The 17,097-nt window shown below is 44.1% G+C and overlaps 1 protein-coding gene across 1 annotated transcript in view; it reads right to left on the bottom strand.

Annotated features, from left to right (window-relative positions):
- Positions 1 to 5,135: 5,135 nt before the first annotated feature.
- GCC2 (GRIP and coiled-coil domain containing 2) overlaps positions 5,136 to 17,097 on the bottom strand; it is a 135,704-nt gene continuing 123,742 nt past the window's right edge. Inside the window, exons 22-23 of the mRNA XM_030201462.1 lie at positions 15,637 to 15,838; positions 5,136 to 6,054 (exon numbers count right to left, since the gene is read on the bottom strand). Of these exons, the coding sequence (XP_030057322.1) occupies positions 5,984 to 6,054; positions 15,637 to 15,838 (273 nt within the window). The 3' untranslated portion in view covers positions 5,136 to 5,983. The remainder of the gene's footprint in view (positions 6,055 to 15,636; positions 15,839 to 17,097) is intronic.

Raw genomic sequence — 17,097 nt, 5'->3', positions numbered from 1 at the left:
GGTAGATGCCAACACTCTCTTCTATAACAGAATCTGGGCTTCCATATGCTGTTATAGAATTTGTCCCCTTCATTCAAACAGAAGCTTTACTTTGTGATTATAGGGTAATTTATCAAGGTATATGAACTATGGGTGTCTTTTACAAAGGCGCACGTTTTTAGTGTGCGCTAAACACTAGAGACACCCATAGGAATATATGGGCATCTCTAACGTTTAGCACTAGCGAGCCTTCGTAAAAGGGGCCCTATGTTTCTTGATCCCCTACAGCTTCAGTATTTTCTGAACTCAAAAGGTTAATATTCCTGATGAAGGTGTCCGACCCCTTTTCTCACATTTGAAATTATGCAGGCCGATATTTGGAGTTTTCGTACACTCCAGCTGTGCATTTAAAAATATTCTGGATATTCAATGCTGCTATCCAGACTGTAAGTCGCACTGAATATCCAGGTATAATAGTGATTGCTGCCGCTATCTGGATAGCTCTTCAGTTAAAGTAGAACAGCAGTTTTTTCTGTCCTATCTTTATCTGGATAGCGTTCTGAATATTGCTGCTCTTCGGATAACTTCTGGCTCCACCTTTGTGATGCTGTCTAGATAGTGCCAAGGTGGTCTGTAAGGATATAATACAGCTGAATATTGACGGAGAGTGGCAGCTAGGGGATTTATCTGGGGTAATCACTATGTTAGTTACTTTGGGCCCATTATTCAAAGGATTTATGCTCCTAACCGAGAATTAAGCTCATAAATTGTCCTCTTTGAATATTTCCGAGGGCTAGGTGCATAAATTGTTTATTAAAAATTTCACTAAACTCAAATAAATTTAGGAGCATAAAAAGTGAGTAGTAATAGGAACAGATCTAGGGTGGGAAAAAAGGAGCTTAGCACTAATTTTCAGTACTAGGATCATAAATTTAGGCAAACAAACGGCAGTCTTAAATTTATGAGCATAACTTTTAAACTCCTAAATTAAGATGAATTTTCAGCTGAAAAGCTATGCTCCTGTTTGGCTGAATAGGGCACAAATTTAGGACCATAAATTTAGGAGCTCAACCTTTTTTCTTTTTTGGAACACTGGGCCCTTTGACCACATCCTCCCGCAACAGATGATACAGCTTAAGCTGCATGAAAAAAAAATATTTACTACCATCAATGGAGTCACATCTCGGTAATGTGAACTTTAAATTTATATTGAAGATTAATTAAAAAGAATATTCCTGCCCTCAAATTAGCTTGTTTTGGGACTAAATATGGGAACATTTGAAAAGTCTTTTGGGTAGAACTATACCAAAAAGTAAAGAACTTTGTCTGTTAGATTTAGGAATTAGAGTTTGATAAACACTTGTTTGGGAATGGGATTTGATATACCACCTTTCTGTGTTTTTTGCAACTACAGTCAAAGTGGTTTACATAATATATACAGGTACTTATTTGTACCTGGGGCAATGAAGGGTTAAGTGACTTGCTCAGAATCCCAATGAGCTGCAGTGGGAATTGAACCCAGTTCCCCAGGATCAAAGTCCACTACACGAACCACTAGGCTAAGTGTTGTATTCTGATTCAATGGATAAAAGAAAAACCACCCACACTCATGCTGTGGAGGAACCAAATGCATCACCTGCTCCATATGGAACGAATGTCAGTCCAGTGGGGAGGAGAGAAGCAAATTTATTAATATTTGGATCCCTTTTCTAGATTCCTTGGAGATGAGGTTACAGAGCGTAAATTCTTCCCTGGCATGTGTCTGGGCTTCATTAATAACTTTTTTATTTTCTGTCCTGTTAGTATTCTTGGGATTTGTAAATGATATATAAGTTCGCATTTGTGTGTGTGTGTGTGTGTTGGTGGTGGGGGGGGGGGGGGGGGGTGAGTTATGGAGACTTGGCTATTGGTTGCTTATTGTTTTCTATTGCTGTTGAATGCATCTGACCTTCTAGAAAACTACTCTTTTAATAAATTATATTCCCTTCTTTTTTTGTATTTGGCTCATTTGGTAAATCTTCTTGCTGTCTTTTGAGATATTTGTCTTGATGTAATACTCAAAAATAATAAAAATGAAGTAAAACAAAAATGAAAGTGAGATAAAGACAGCAGGGTGACTGCAACACTATGCTTTATTCACAGTTTTTAGGTAAACAAAATACAAGGCTTTTGCCATTTTTTGGTAATTTTTAGACTAAAGTATAAACAGTAATGCTGTATTCTTACAAGTGACATTGCCTTCCCATATTCTTTACAAATCAATTAAACCAAACTCCACATTATACCAGCAGAAGCAGACTGAGGTACTCATTGAAGAAAAAAGGCTTAATAACCAAACTTCCCAAGTGTTTTAATTTAGACTATTAGCAGATCAGTGCCTGTTCCCTTACTTGAAGAAACCAATCTTAGGCGCCCTTTTACTAAGGTGTACCGAAAAATGACCTGTGCTGGTCCATTTTTCAGCGCGCCTGTGGCTGAAAATGGATGCGCGGCAAAATTAAAACCAGCACGCGTCTATGTTTGACCTGAGGCCGTAAGGTCTCATGCGTTAACTGGGCGGTAATCGTCAGCCCGCATAAACTGCCGGGTAAGCGCCACGCAGTAGAAAATATTTTCTGTGTGTTTTGGACGTGCGTCAAAAATGGAATTACCACTCAAGGTACACGGTAGCCGGGTGGTAGTTCCAGCTCAATGCGCGTAGGTGCCTCAGCAAAAGGGCCCCTTAGAGCCTCCATAGCACAAATCCTTATTGGCAGGCACTAAACTCGAGACTGGGAAAAGGGGATATTTCAAGTCCATGGATTGGAGTGAATGCACAGAATGTAAATGTCTTGCTCCCTAGTGTGTTCTGCCCTCTCCACGGTGACCTGAATGTAGCCTTGTGTTCATCTCTGCAGTCAAAAATCTAAAGTGTCTACAGTAACAGTCATGGAAAAACAAGCAACCAAAATTATAAGCCAAAACAAAACTTTAAGCACAACTGGCAGTGCCTTCTTACTATAAAGTGCAAGAACTCCTAAGAATTGTTTTCTATGGTACTTCCTCAAACAAAAGACGATCCAATACTTTGTAAAGCAAACAGTAGTGCCACTGAAAGATCAAAGTTCATTGTCTTTTATAACACAGCATTCTGTGCCTTTAACTTATATCAATAAACCTTATTGCTCAAATAATGTCAGAGCTAAAGAAATACAGGCAAATGAACTAAGCACAGAAGTACATTTTCTTAGCTCCACAAGAAGCACACTTCCAATGAAAAAAATGTTGGAATGTTTTATAGCATTTTTCAGTTATAGTAACATAGAATACATAATAATCTCCAGTTGGCTACCTTCAATCCAGACAGAGCAAAATGTGCATTGCATTATTTAAACATAAATCCATGACAGCTTTAAAAGTACGGTTAAGTCCTCGAGAGCAAAGAAACATTTCAGCCGTACTGTTCATAAACTGAACAAAGATTTCTACATCATGCCTCAACTGTATGAAAGATGACAGGGGTTATGATCTCTTACCTCCCTCCCCACCCATGTTTTTTTTTCCTTTCTCTAGTCCTCTGCATTGTAGGGCTCACTTTCTTGCCATGGGGTCAGGTTGAAAGGATCCTATGCAGTGACAGGCAGGAGACACCTGATCAGACCAGATATTGTTGTTAAACTAGGGTCTCTTAAGTCACAGCATGAAGTAATGTTGGCAAAGTATCACCTGCACATTTTCCCACCCAAATTTAGTGTTTGTGACATTTCACAATAGCAAAAAACCAAGCTAATTACTCAACTAGTTAATAAAAAGGAGTACATTACTCCTAAAATTTATAACATACAGTTTCCCTGCATATACAGATAGCCCAATGCAAAAATAATCAATTTTGCATAAAGCCTTTTACTATAGAGATTTGTTTGTAAAAAAAAAAAAAAAAAATCATAAATTTTAAATAAAAACTCTGAAATACACAGCTCGGAATGCAAGGAACCAATCATGCTGCTACATTAAAGGCATAATCATCTCTACAGATGTTCCAATTGTGAACACCACACTACATAAGTTTAATTTTTAGCTATGGGCAAAATTGTGCTACTTATGCCATTTAGAAGAGTTCATGATTTCTCTATTGAGCTCTATAAGTGTGGTGCAAGGGCAGTAAAAGTTTCCTGCACAATATTGCTGCATAAAGCTAAAATAAATCTGGTGTAAATTAAAAGGCCAAATACACAGGGGGTCTTTTACTAAACCGTAGTAGCGTCTTAGCTCGCAGTAGAAATTAGCTGGTGGTAAACACCAAGCTGCTTATTATATTCCTATGAGCATCTCGGTGTGTACTACCAGCTGATTCCTACCGCACGCTAAAAATGCTACCGTGGCTTATTAAAAGACCCCCAAAGTTATGGGATCTTATGTTAAAAAAAACCCATTTCACATACTCCATAAAGATAAAGCACTGAGCTACAGTCTGACAAAGATGTCTGCTGCACCCAAAAAAGTGACCTAATTTTTATATTTTTAGATCTTATTTAATTACAAAACTTGTACCCTTAATAAAGATCCCATTTACAAACTGGCCATGGTCGACATTAAGCAAAGAGATTTGTGGCTGTTCTTGCTACAAAGGTTTCATGGTCTTAGTGATTCAGTTTTTTTCAAGGGCTTTCTCCATTTTGTGTTTCTGAAGAAGTTCTTGTTGCCTGACAGAACACATATTTAGGCACGCATCATTCATGAATCATACTGATGAATCAGGAAATCCTAATTCACTCAGATAGGTCTGATGCATAAAGACTAAGCATGTGCCCAAACAATGGGCCCCTTTTACCAAGCTGTGGCAAAAGGGGGCTGGCGTGTGTTTTACACGCATGCCGAGGCCTTCTTTTACTGCAGCTGGTAAAAGGGAAGTCTCCACTTCCAGCAGGAAATGGCCATGTGGCAAGTAAAGCACTTGCCACGCGGCCATTTCGGGGGAGGTGGGGAGCCCTTACCGCCACACCCATTGAGGTGGTGATAAGGGCTCCCACATTAACCTGGCGGTAACCGGGCAGCGCACGGCACTGCCTGATTACCGCCAGGTACACTTCGGTGCTACAAAAATAAATACATTTTTGTAGCACCGGAAATGACAGCGCGCTAGGGGTGGGAAGTACTGCCGGGCTGCTGCGGTAGCCTGGCGGTACTTCCTGTATAGCGAGCAGTAAGCCTGTGTTGGGCTTACCGCCACTTAGTAAAAGGAACCCAAAGAGGCAATCAAATAACAGGATCATCCTACAGTAATTAAAAAAGACTGGATTACCATTTCATTCATTAATCATACACCAATGCCAATTTTGTTTCTAACTGAAAACTGTAGACAATAAAACCATTTAAACCCCCTTGATCCAGTTCAAACAGCACTGTAAAAATTATTCTGCAGTGAAATAAAATGATACAGATTATGTCTAACTAAGCTGATATGGTACTCTGGCATATGAGCTCTGTGTATTATTTATATAACAGTGCGCTTTTCAACACAATCACATTTAAGGGATGAAATTTATACCACATTCTACATTAAAGGCATATGGTTGATCAACAGAATATGCCTTAAACCAGAACTATTTTTGTAGGGAAAAAACACAAACTATAAAGGGAATTCACTTGCCATTCATTAAACATTTCCTTGTAATTATTTATTTCACAGTACAATCTGAGGTCTTTTATATAGTTGGTCCTCTTCTCAAAATGAATCCACCTTTCATGTCACCGTTACCTTTGGTTTAATTTATCATGAATACTGGTACCAAAATACTCTCATGAAATGGCTTATTTAAATTAGAATGCAACATCAAAAATTCTAACATGTGCAACTAATGGATCCATTTTCTTGGATTATTAAATGCAGTTTAAAACAAACAGGCTTTCAAATAAGCATAAAATGACTGCTCCATCAAGTGCACACAGCATTCTTCTAGAGAAATGTGTCTCTTTAGTGCAGTAGAGCAATTCAATGCAGAATGCAGTTGGTCTTTCCAATACTTTATCGAAGTCCAGACCAGCTGTGGAGGTAGGACGCCCAGCCTGCTGATCGAGAGGATGATTCTTCTTCACCTGAGGGAAAGATGGAGAAAATAAGAAAGGTGCCCACTTTTCTCAACCTGTAAAGTATGACTTCCAATCTAGTTGTATGTCTGGGAAGTAATTTTATCAAATGGCACGTATGTGGAATACCAAAAATAATGCCTGTTTTTTTAAAAAGATGCTTCCAAATCTCTCTCATGCCTATTCCATTGTAGATATCCTGAAAACCTGACTGGCTGGGGTGCCTCCAGGACCAGGTTTGGGAACTGCTGTGCTATGCTGTTTCTGCTCAACATATATACATACCTCTGTGATTCTTCCCGATGCCTGCTTAACAACAAGAAATTGAGGGGTAAACTCAAGGATGATGTGCGCTGATCGTGAATTCTAAAAGAGCAGTTCTGTGCAGAGCTGCTGTTTTAGAATACTAGCCTATCCATAGTTTCATACCTAACTTTACGCCACGTCAAAGCCTGGTGTTAAGGTGCATAACCCGTAGTATTTTATAACCTGCACGCATAACTCATAGGGACATCCTTGACCTGCCCTTGCCCCTCCCATAGACACAGCCCCTAGAAGTTGCGTGCAGCTTCTAGAATAGTGACTAAGGTCAGCTGTGCACGCAACTGCCAACTGGTGCCAATCAGCACAAATTTCAGCCAATAATTGGCCGTTAACTCCAATTAATGGCCAATTATTAAATTAAGTTGTGCGTACAACTGACATTCTATAAATTAGATGCCCAGCTTTGCACGCTAAGCATAAAGATGGCCGCCCCATTTCATAGAATTAGGGGGAAGTGTGCTTGCCATACACTTATGGAAGAAGATTTCAACCTTCCTTGGATCCCACTCTGGGTTGTAATCTCTGTTCAAGGTAAGGGCGTCCAGAGCTTCTGGAGTTCTACATAGTCTGATTTTGGACTGCGGCCTTACTGATCCATGGAGATTACTACACTACCCTGAGTTAAGAATTTGTTTCACTCTTCATTCCATAATATTGATTTCTAAATTCTTGTTTCCATCTGTTACACAATCACAAATTGATCTAGTTCATATATCTCAACACACATGTGTTTTGCTAGCATAGGATTTGGGCGCTCTTTGTCCTGTTCAAATTCTTGGAAAGGTTACCAAAACCTTTTAGAGAAGTAGACTTGTTAGTCTAGAGCTGTTAAAATGACAGAAGTAGGCAATGCCTTCTTGACTAACCAGTTTATTTAAGTATAAGCTTTCGAAGACATAAGTCTTCAGATGCATAGTGTAGTTCAGAAGGTGGATAAACATACATGAAGATGGAATTTTGGAAGTCGAAGTGGGATTAAAGAGGATACAGCACATAGAAAACAGCACTGAAAAGTGCAGGGTAGGGTGTGGAAAGGGAGTTAATAATAGCAGCATAGTTCAGTGAATGAAAGAAACCAAAGACAGGGGATCTGAGAATGGTTAAGTCCATTCACACCTGCAGTGGGCCACAAAACCAGTGTCACTATTCAGGTCTAGGGTGATGCAAAAGTTTCATGCCCCGATATTCGTACAGAGGAACTTCAAAGGGACATGGCAAGCTTCAGGTCAGACAAAATGTACCCTGAAAAGTTGAGATGTTCTCCTATAGAGCATAAAATTCAAAGCTAACAGCAAATGAAGGCACTTTAGAAATCCCAGGTGTGAGAATCCTCCAGAGAAGTTTGAGGGGGGAGGTGGGGGAAGCGGCAGAAGGACCCTACACCCTCTGGGGAATCTTCACTACAAGTCCCAGAAACCCCGGTACCCTGGGGAGGGAGTTCCTGGAAGGCAGGGATGGACTGATGCTGAAAGGGGGAAGGGGGACTCCAACTCCCAGAGATCCCGGCAGGGAGAAAAGCTTGCTGGGAAGGGGAGAAAAGGGGACTATAACTCCCAGAGATCTCGGAGGGAGGAGGGGCTTTCGGAGAGGGAGAGAAAAGACTGGAAGGCCCCAGGTGGGGAAAAGGTGGATGATTGGTTAATGGATACTAATCAGGAGGAGGGGAGTCAGCTGGTAGAATCTGGAGGGGAGGATTTTATGGAGTGGATGCCTGACAGTGGGGGAGGAGAGAGCGGTGGGGAACTTATGGACACTTCAGCTCTAGCCCGAACGCAAGGAGGAGGTAAATTGCAAGCTGTGGCAGCTGCCTTTTTTTTCCAACTCAAAATCCCCTGGAAGAGCCTGTGGGAACAGCTCAGAGCAGTGCGAGGGGAGAAGCAATAAGGGAAGGTGGGGACTGATGTCATGTTTGAACTGTGAAGAGCTAAAGGTGTTGAATTTGAAACACCCCTGAGGATAAACCTCCTCAGGAGGGACTGGTACAACATACCGTTTCTTTTTGGGTTTTCTTTATGTTGAAGTTATTGAACCAGTGCATGTGTGAACTTTTGGTTTTTGGACTCCAATAAATCTCCTTATATCCTGGCAAATGCAAGTGTGAAGATACTAACTTGTCATGTTGGAGGGCGCTCTGAGGCAAGGCTGGAGGAGTGTCTCTTTCTCTCTCTCTCTTCCTCTCTCCCTCATGGGAGGCACGTGTAACTTGGAGTGTGGTGAAGGTGTGTATCACGGAGGACACGAGTGGTGAACTAAGCAGGAGCAGCCTGGGCCTACTACTGGAAGGGGGACCTGGTGACACAGGCTGGTCAGAAGCTGTCTTGTCTACATGTCAATTTACTTTACAGCATCCATAACATTTTTTTTTTTTACTAACTGGCAAGTAAATCTCCAAAATGAGAAGGTTTGGCCCCTCAGGTACACTGTTGAACGGTAAAATTCAAGAGGCTATAGAAAGAATTAAAGGTAATGAGACTAAGATAGTGGGAATAAAGAAATGCATAGAGATTTCTGAAATACTGTTCTGTTGCAGCTCAATCCTTAGAAGCTTGCTTAGTGAAAGCTAATATAGCAATATGGAATAAAATGGAAGCTCTTGAAAATGTTTGGAAATGATATAATTTATACCTCATAAATTTTCTTAGATTGCCTTTATCTTCACTAATGTGATCATCTCCTTCATAGTTCTGTGTACTGGAGAGGCCTTAGCCAGCTTTGCAATGCCTTCCAGTAGATCTTCAAGCTTTCAGCATGCCACAGGGCTATACTCCAGAATTTTCAGCATCCCAATACTTGCAAGTTCAAGGAGGGAAAAGCTCTCCTTATAGCAGATTTATCCTTTCCAGGTGGCACATCCTCCTCCCCTTGGGGGTCCTCTCCAAAATCTTTGAAGAACTGGAGGAGTCTTTGCTAGGATCCAATAAATCCCCTATCAAGTGACTCTGTTTCCTCCAGGTCCCTCTCTGTTGAGAACTTAGGCTGTTTCTTCACAGACAGTCACCCCTGAGCCTGCAACTCCAAACCCTGGCTGCACCCAGACTGCTTGTGCTGAAGCCTCTTTTCATACAATACACTTGGTGAGTAACCATTCTGGACTAAAATTCATGGATGCTTGAGAGCCCATCTTGAACATGTTGCCTAAAGTGGGACTTCTCTCCTTATCGGAACTCAAGACAGGAGGGTCGCCTTGCAAACCAGCTCCTAGGGCAGTCCCATCTAAAATGGTGGCAGTTCCTATCAAAATTGGGTCTTCGATGCTCCTAGAGCTTCCCTTCTTCTTAGGAACTATTTGCTCTGCTGTTCTTCCATGCAATATGTCCTCCAGGGCCCGCACTTGTGTCCTAGCGCTATCACATGTGGCACTGTATGGCGGCCAATGCAGTAGGGCGGTGGGAGCTGCAGGCTGTGCAGTGCTGACCCCAATCAGCTTGTGCCACCATGCTTTCACTGCTGCAGTTGACCACAAACTGTTCTGTAGCCCGAAGGACCTGAGGCTAACTCACTCTCCCTCCTCTGAAAGAAGATGGGTTCTCCCAGTCTCCTGCTGCTTCAATCACAAATCACTTTTCTCATTCTTTTGTTTTTTAATGTCTGTTGCACTGGGATGAAGACCTCCTCCTGAGAGTTAGGGTGGATGACAGAGTACAGCAACATACATGTCCTGGGCAGTGAAACTGGTGTGGGGAAAGGAGGGACAGCACCACTGGATTTAGCAGCCCCTCTAGACCTACCCCACTTGTTCCTCTCTCATCTTTACTTTTTATTTATTTATTTATTTTTTTTTGGGGGGGGGGGGGGGGGGGGGGGGGCTGGACAGGCCTACTTGCCTACCATCTACTGGAGACTGAGAAATATTGTGAGGCTGTACAGGATCATATATGGGGTGATACCATTCATTCAATGGTTCTTAGTCTCCAACTGATGGTAGGGGAAAGCGAAGATACTTATCTGTAGCAGGTATTCTCTGAGGACAGCAGGCTGATTGTTCTCACATGTGGGTCGATGTCCGCGTTGGCCCAGGAATCGGACGGCATTTTGCAAGCAAAATATAAAAAAAAGTTTTGCCAGAGTCTTCTGGTGTGCGTGCAGCGTGCATGCGCGGACTGATTTCCCACCCGTCGCGTGAACGCGTTCCCTCGGTTAAATCAAAAAGCATAAAAGGAAGCAAATAACAACTCCAAAGGGAGGTGGGCGGGTTTGTGAGAACAATCAGCCTGCTGTCCTTGGAGAATACCTGCTACAGGTAAGTATCTTTGCTTTCTCTGAGGACAAGCAGGCTGCTTGTTCTCACATGTGGGGTATCCCTAGCAACCAGGCTCACTCACAACAACGAACATTGGTTAATTGGGCCTCGCAACGGCGAGGACATAACTTAGATTGACCTGAATCCATAAACAACTAACAGAGTGCAGCTTGGAACAGAACAAACATGGGTCTAGGGGGGTGGAGGTGGATTCTAAACCCCAAACAGATTCTGTAGACTAACTGCCCAAACCGACTGTCACATCAGGTATCCTGCTGAAGGCAGTAGTGAGATGTGAATGTGTGGACTGATGACCACGTTGCAACCTTGCAAATCTCTTCAATGGAGGCTGACTTTAAGTGAGCCACTGACACAGCCATGGCTCTAACATTACGAGCAGTGATATGGCCCTCTAGAGTCAGCCCAGCTTGGGCATAAGTGAAGGAAATGCAATCTGCTAGCCAATTAGAGATTTGTGCGTTTTCCGACGGCGACTCCCCTCCTGTTGGGATCGAAAGAAACAAACAACTGGGCGAACTGTCTAAAGGGCTTTGTCTGCTCCACGTAAAAGGCCAATGCTCTCTTGCAGTCCAAGGTGTGCAAACTGCTTTCACCAGGGCAGGTATGAGGACGGGGAAAGAATGTTGGCAAGACAATTGACTGGTTCAGATGGAACTCCGACACCACCTTTGGCAGGAACTAAGGGTGCATGCGGAGGACTACTCTGTTGTGATGAAATTTGATATAAGGTGCATGTACTACCAAGGCCTGAAGCTCACTGACCCTACGAGCTGAAGTAACAGCCACCAAGAAAATGACCTTCCAGGTCAAGTACTTCAGATGGCAGAAGTTCAGTGGCTCAAAAGGAGCTTTCATCAGCTGGGTGAGAACGGTTGAGATCCCATTACACTGGTGGAGGTTTGAAAGGGGGCTTTGACAAAACCTGTTATGAAGCGAACAACTGAAGGCTGTCCAGAGATAGGCTTACCCTCTACACGGCGATGAAAAGCACTAATCGCACTAAGGTGAACTCTTACGGAGTTGGTCTTGAGACCAGACTCTGACAAGTGTAGAAGGTATTCAAGAGGGGTCTGTGTAGGATAAGAAAGAGGATCTAGGGCCTTGCTGTCTCTTTGTGGAATCTTTTCTGGAAGCAAGGAAGACTCGGGAGACACCCTCTGAAAGACCCAAGGAGGCGAATTGTAAGCTCTCAAAATCCAGGCCGAGAGAGCCAGAGACTGGAGGTTGGGATGTAGAAGCAACCCCTCGTTCTGAGAGATGAGGGTTGGAAAACACTCCAATCTGCACGGTTCTTTGCAGGACAACTCCAGAAGAAGAGGGAACCAAATCTGACGGGGCCAAGAGGGTGCAATCAGAATCATAGTTCTGCGGTCTTGCTTGAGTTTCAGTAAAGTCTTTCCTACTAGAGGTATGGGAGGATGTGCATACAGAAGGCCTGTCCCCCAGTGTAGGAGAAATGCATCTGACACTAGTCTGTCGTGGGCCTGAAGCCTGGAACAGAACTGAGGGACCTTGTGATTGATATGAATGGCAAAAAGATCCACCGAGGGGGTGCCCCATGCTCGGAAGATCTTGCGGACTACGCCCATGTTCAGTGACCAATCATGAGGTTGCATTATGTTGCTCAACCTGTCGGACAGACTGCTGTTTACGCCTGCCAGATAAGTGGCTTGGAGAAACATGCCGTGACGGCGAACCCAAAGCCACATCGGGACGGCTTTCTGACACAGAGGGCGAGATCCAGTGCCCCCTACTTGTTGGTATAAAACATGGCAACCTGATTGTCTGTCTGAATTAAGAATACTCGGTTGGACAGCCAGTCTCTGAAAGCCTTTAGAGCGTTCCAGATTGCTCTTAATTCCAGGAGGTTGATCTGCAGACCTTTTTCCTGAAAGGACCAGGCTTCCTAAGTGTGGAGCCCATCTACATGAGCTCCCCACCCCAGGACAGATGCATCCTTCTTCAGCACTTTTCGTGGCTGAGGAACTTGGAATGGTCACCCCAAAGTCAAATTGGATAGAATCGTCCACCACTGAAGAGAATTCCGAAAGTCGGTGGACAGCTGGATTACATCTTGTAGATCCCCCGCAGCTTGAAACCACTGGGAAGCTAGGGTCCATTGAGCTGACCTCATATGTAGACGTGCTATGGGTGTTACATGAACTGTGGCGACCATGTGCCCCAGAAGTCTTAACATCTGCCGAGCCGTGACCTGCTGAGACGCTCGAACCATGGACACCAGGGACAGAAGGTTCTCCGCCCTTGCCTTGGGGAGATAAGTCTAGAGAGCATAGCCAATCATTTTCCTGAATCATGGGAAGAAAGGTGCCTAGGGAAACCATCCTGAACTTTTCTCGGATAAGAAATTTGTTCAGGGCCCTTAGGTCTAGGATGGGATGCATCCCCCCTGTTTTCTTTTGCACAAGGAAGTACCTGGAATAGAATCCCAGCCCTTCTTCCCCTAGTGGAATGGGTTTGACCGCTTGGGCCTATAGAAGGGCGGAAGGTTCCTTTGCAAGTACCTGCTTGTGCTGGGAGCTGTAGGACTGAGCTCCCGGTGGGCAATTTGGAGGCTTGGATTCCAGATTGAAGATATATCCTAACCGGACAATTTGAAGAACTCACCGGTCAGAGGTTATAAGAGGCCACCTTTGGTGAAAAAACATTAACCTCCCCCAACCGGCAAGTCGATCGGTACGGACACATTTACTGAGGCTATGCTGAACTGGAGCCAGTCAAAAGCTCGTTCCTTGCTTTTGCTGGGGAGCCGCAGTGCCCTTAGGCGCACGCTGTTGACGAGAACAAGTGCGCTGGGACTGAGCCTGGGCAGGCTGCCGAGATGCAGAAGTGTATCTACGCCTAGCATAGAAATAGGGAGCACTTCTCTTCCCTCCAAAAAACCTCCTAGATGAGGAGGCAGTAGCAGAAGACATATGGCGGGAGAGAGAATCCATAGCATCATTGTGCTTCTTGATCTGGTCAACTAGATCATCTACTTTCTCACCAAAAAGGTTATCCCCCCAGGCAAGGAACATCCGCAATCCGCTGCTGGACCGAATGATCCAGGTCAGAGACACGCAGCCATGAGAGTCTGCGCATCAATATACCTTGGGCAGCGATCCTGGATGCTACATCAAAAGTGTCAAATATACCCCTGGCCAGGAATTTTCGACACGCCTTCTGCTGCCTGACCACCTGGCGAAAAAACTTGGCCTGCTCCGGAGGGAGTGCATCAACCAAGCTGGAAAGTTGCCTCACCGAGTTCTGCAAGTGGACGCTCGTGAAGAGCTGATATGTCTGGATCTTGGCAGTGAGCATAGCGGCCTGATACATCTTCCTCCCAAAAGAGTCCAAGGTTCTAGATTCTCTGCCTGGGGCACCGAGGCATAGTCCCTAGTGCTCTTAGCTCTTTTGAGGGCGGAGTCAACCACCATGGAATTGTGAGGTAGCTGAGACCTCATCAATTTAGGCTCACCGTGGATCCGATATTGGGATTCAGCTTTTTTCGTGATCATGGGATTAGACAGAGGTAACGACCAGTTCCGCAAAAGGACTTCCTTCAATACATTATGCAAAGAAGCCACTGTAGCCTCTCTAGGTGGAGAAGGATAATCCAGGACCTCGAGCATCTCAGCCCTGGGTTCATCCTCAAACTCCATAGGGAAGGGAATACCCGCAGCCATTTCCCGGACAAAGGAGGTAAAGGATAGACTCTCCGGAGGAGAAAGTCTCCTTTCTGGTGGGGGGAAGGTTCGGAGGGAATCCCATAGGACTCATCAGAAGAAAAGTACCTGGGATCTTCCTCTTCCTCCCATGAATGCTCATCTTCAGTATCAGACAAAACATCCCTCAGACAGTCCGAAACTGAGCTTGCCTCAACGCCGAGGAATGACGTCCTCGATGGCGGTGCCGAGAAATCGACACCCGCATGGACTCCGGTGAAGCTTCCTCCATTGACGTCGAAGGGGAGTCGACCTGGGTGGCAGCTGACACCGATGCCGCAGGCGGCAACGAAGTCGGAGACCTCACCACAGGCGAAGGGCCAGATGCCGCTGCAGCAGACGGTACGGAAGGCGCAAGCACCCCCGACACCGAAGCAGACTGGCGCAGCAATCCTTCCAGAAGTTCTGGAATCAGGGCCCTGATGTGCTCGTCGAGAGCCGCCATTGGATAAGGCTGGTAAAGGAGACGGTGGCAGAATCTGTCGAGGCTCAGAAGCAGGTACCGGGCTGCCAGAAGATCGACGCATCGGCACCTTCTGAATAGAGGGGGAGCGATCCTCTCGGCGCCGACGCTTCTCGGGTGCTGATTCCATCAACACCTTGGAACTCTGGGCACCGTGTGTCAAAGGAGAACAATGATGGTGCTTCTTCGCCTTCGCTCGACGCCTGTTATCGAAACTCCTCGGTACTGATGAGACGAATGTGGAATCCTCACTGCTCTAAGGATTTGCCCAAATCTTTATTTAAACCCAGCTAATACTAGCTATCACATTCTCTAGCAACAAATTCCAGACCTTAATTGTGTGTTGGAATGAAAAAATATTTTCTCTGATTTGTTTTTTAATGTGCTACTTAGTAACTAGAGAAAAAGAGAGGTGCAGATTTTTGCAGGTACTTTTTCCTGAGACAATTTTCAAAGTGACATCACTGCTGCAAAGTCCATGGGCACATTTGAAAACTGCTCCCTTAATGTACATAATAAAGCAAAGTTAATGCCTGTCACAATGCTTTACTGGACAAGGTTAATCTGTTTACTGACATATTCCCATTGTCGTTAGATTTTATACTACAGTTATTCTGTGGCTTGCACTGCACAGTACAAAAGTAATTAATTACAGTTAGTACGTGTGCTCTATGAAAATTAAAAACCACTCATATAAAATCAAGACGAAGGTTCTGCATAAGACACCACGCCACTGTTTAAAAGAGTGTCTAAAGATTTTAGTATTTCCTTATATTTATAGGTTCTGGACTGTGCAACATCTGTTTGTGTGTTCTACATACCTTGGGCTATTTCTACGAGTTTCCCCTTCTCTTCAGGGCTGAGATGCAACATGGTATCTATTACAGGGAGAAGTCTCTGTCTTTCACTTCCAGCCTTCAAAAAAATGAATTGCAGGAGGACATTCTTCAAGTACTCCATATTAGCAACAGATTTTTCACGCTCCTGGTTTCTTTCAAGTCTCCTTATTTCATTCTTGAGAAGCTACAGAGATGACATGACATTTGATTAATTTAAAATCATATGTTCCCAACTACTACATATCCAATGAATGGGTAGCTACTGACATTAGAAGTTCAAGTTGTTTGGTCCTATCTTCAGAACCTGGCACCAACAGAACACACTAACCATGCAAGAGTCACTAACCTGTGGTAACAAAGTCTCACAGACTGGTGATTAATGCAGAATAATGCAACTTGCGATCAATCTTGCAAGCTATGTTGTTTTCCTCCCTTTATTTTTCAAGGGTTCAACCCCACCCCTACTGGCCCCCATGGAAACACCCCAGCCCCTGAAGGCCCCTCTGAGCTTACCTGAAGTAACAGTTGATGGACTAGGGTTTATGGGACAGAAGCTGTTTTCAAAATAGCGCTTGTGAACCCTCGGAGTAGTCTCACAAGAATACCACTAGGGGCCAGTCTTCCATATAATGCTGCGTTCGGCACCTAACCCTTACCGTTCAGTGAATCCAGAATGCCCCAATTTGACTGCCCCTATCGGACCGACCGTTCACTTGTCTATTAGATTGTAAGCTCTTTGAGCAAGGACTGTCTCTCTTTGTTAAATTGTACAGCGCTGCGTAACCCTAGTAGCGCTCTAGAAATGTTAAGTAGTAGTAGTAGTAGTATATAAGACTATCACTAGGGGTCACGAACACCATTTTGAACCCAGAGTCGGAAGAGGCAGGAGCGACTAGGGATTGCTTCTGCCTCGCAATTTCTGTGCTGCCAACCATTACTTGAGGTAGGGACAGCGAAGACCATGATGGGTAAGGGGTGTGTAATGAAGATGGAGACAGTGCTTGAATCCTTGAAAACTAATGTGTCTGGGGGTGGTGGTGGTATATTTGGGAGATCTGGGAAGGGGGAGAGGGACCTCTGGATCACATCATTTTTACAGTGTCGGCCCCTTTAAGATGGCACGCAGGAGCACTGGACTACATGTTAGCAGGCCAATGCTCCAGGCAGGAAAATATTGCCAGTTTCAAGAATCTATGTTATTTCCTTAGTGCACATAACTAACTACCCCCTGTATGCCCATTCTCTCAGCGTGCTGTTCACCATCAACTGATATCACTTAATAAACTGAACTGCAGTAAGAGGCAAGTAGAAATAGAAAAAAGTAAGACGGACATCAGGATCATCACAAGTCACTTTTCTGTGTTGTAATAATGGAACAGCAGCCATATTTTCCCCATAAAATAGTATCACTCTTAAAAAAAAAAAAAAAAAGGTTCTGATTCA

Source organism: Microcaecilia unicolor, chromosome 4 (assembly GCF_901765095.1).
Source record: "Microcaecilia unicolor chromosome 4, aMicUni1.1, whole genome shotgun sequence".
In the NCBI taxonomy this organism is placed as follows: domain Eukaryota; kingdom Metazoa; phylum Chordata; class Amphibia; order Gymnophiona; family Siphonopidae; genus Microcaecilia; species Microcaecilia unicolor.
Note: the sequence above shows the minus strand (reverse complement) of the source record. Positions and strands in the feature narration are given on the sequence as shown.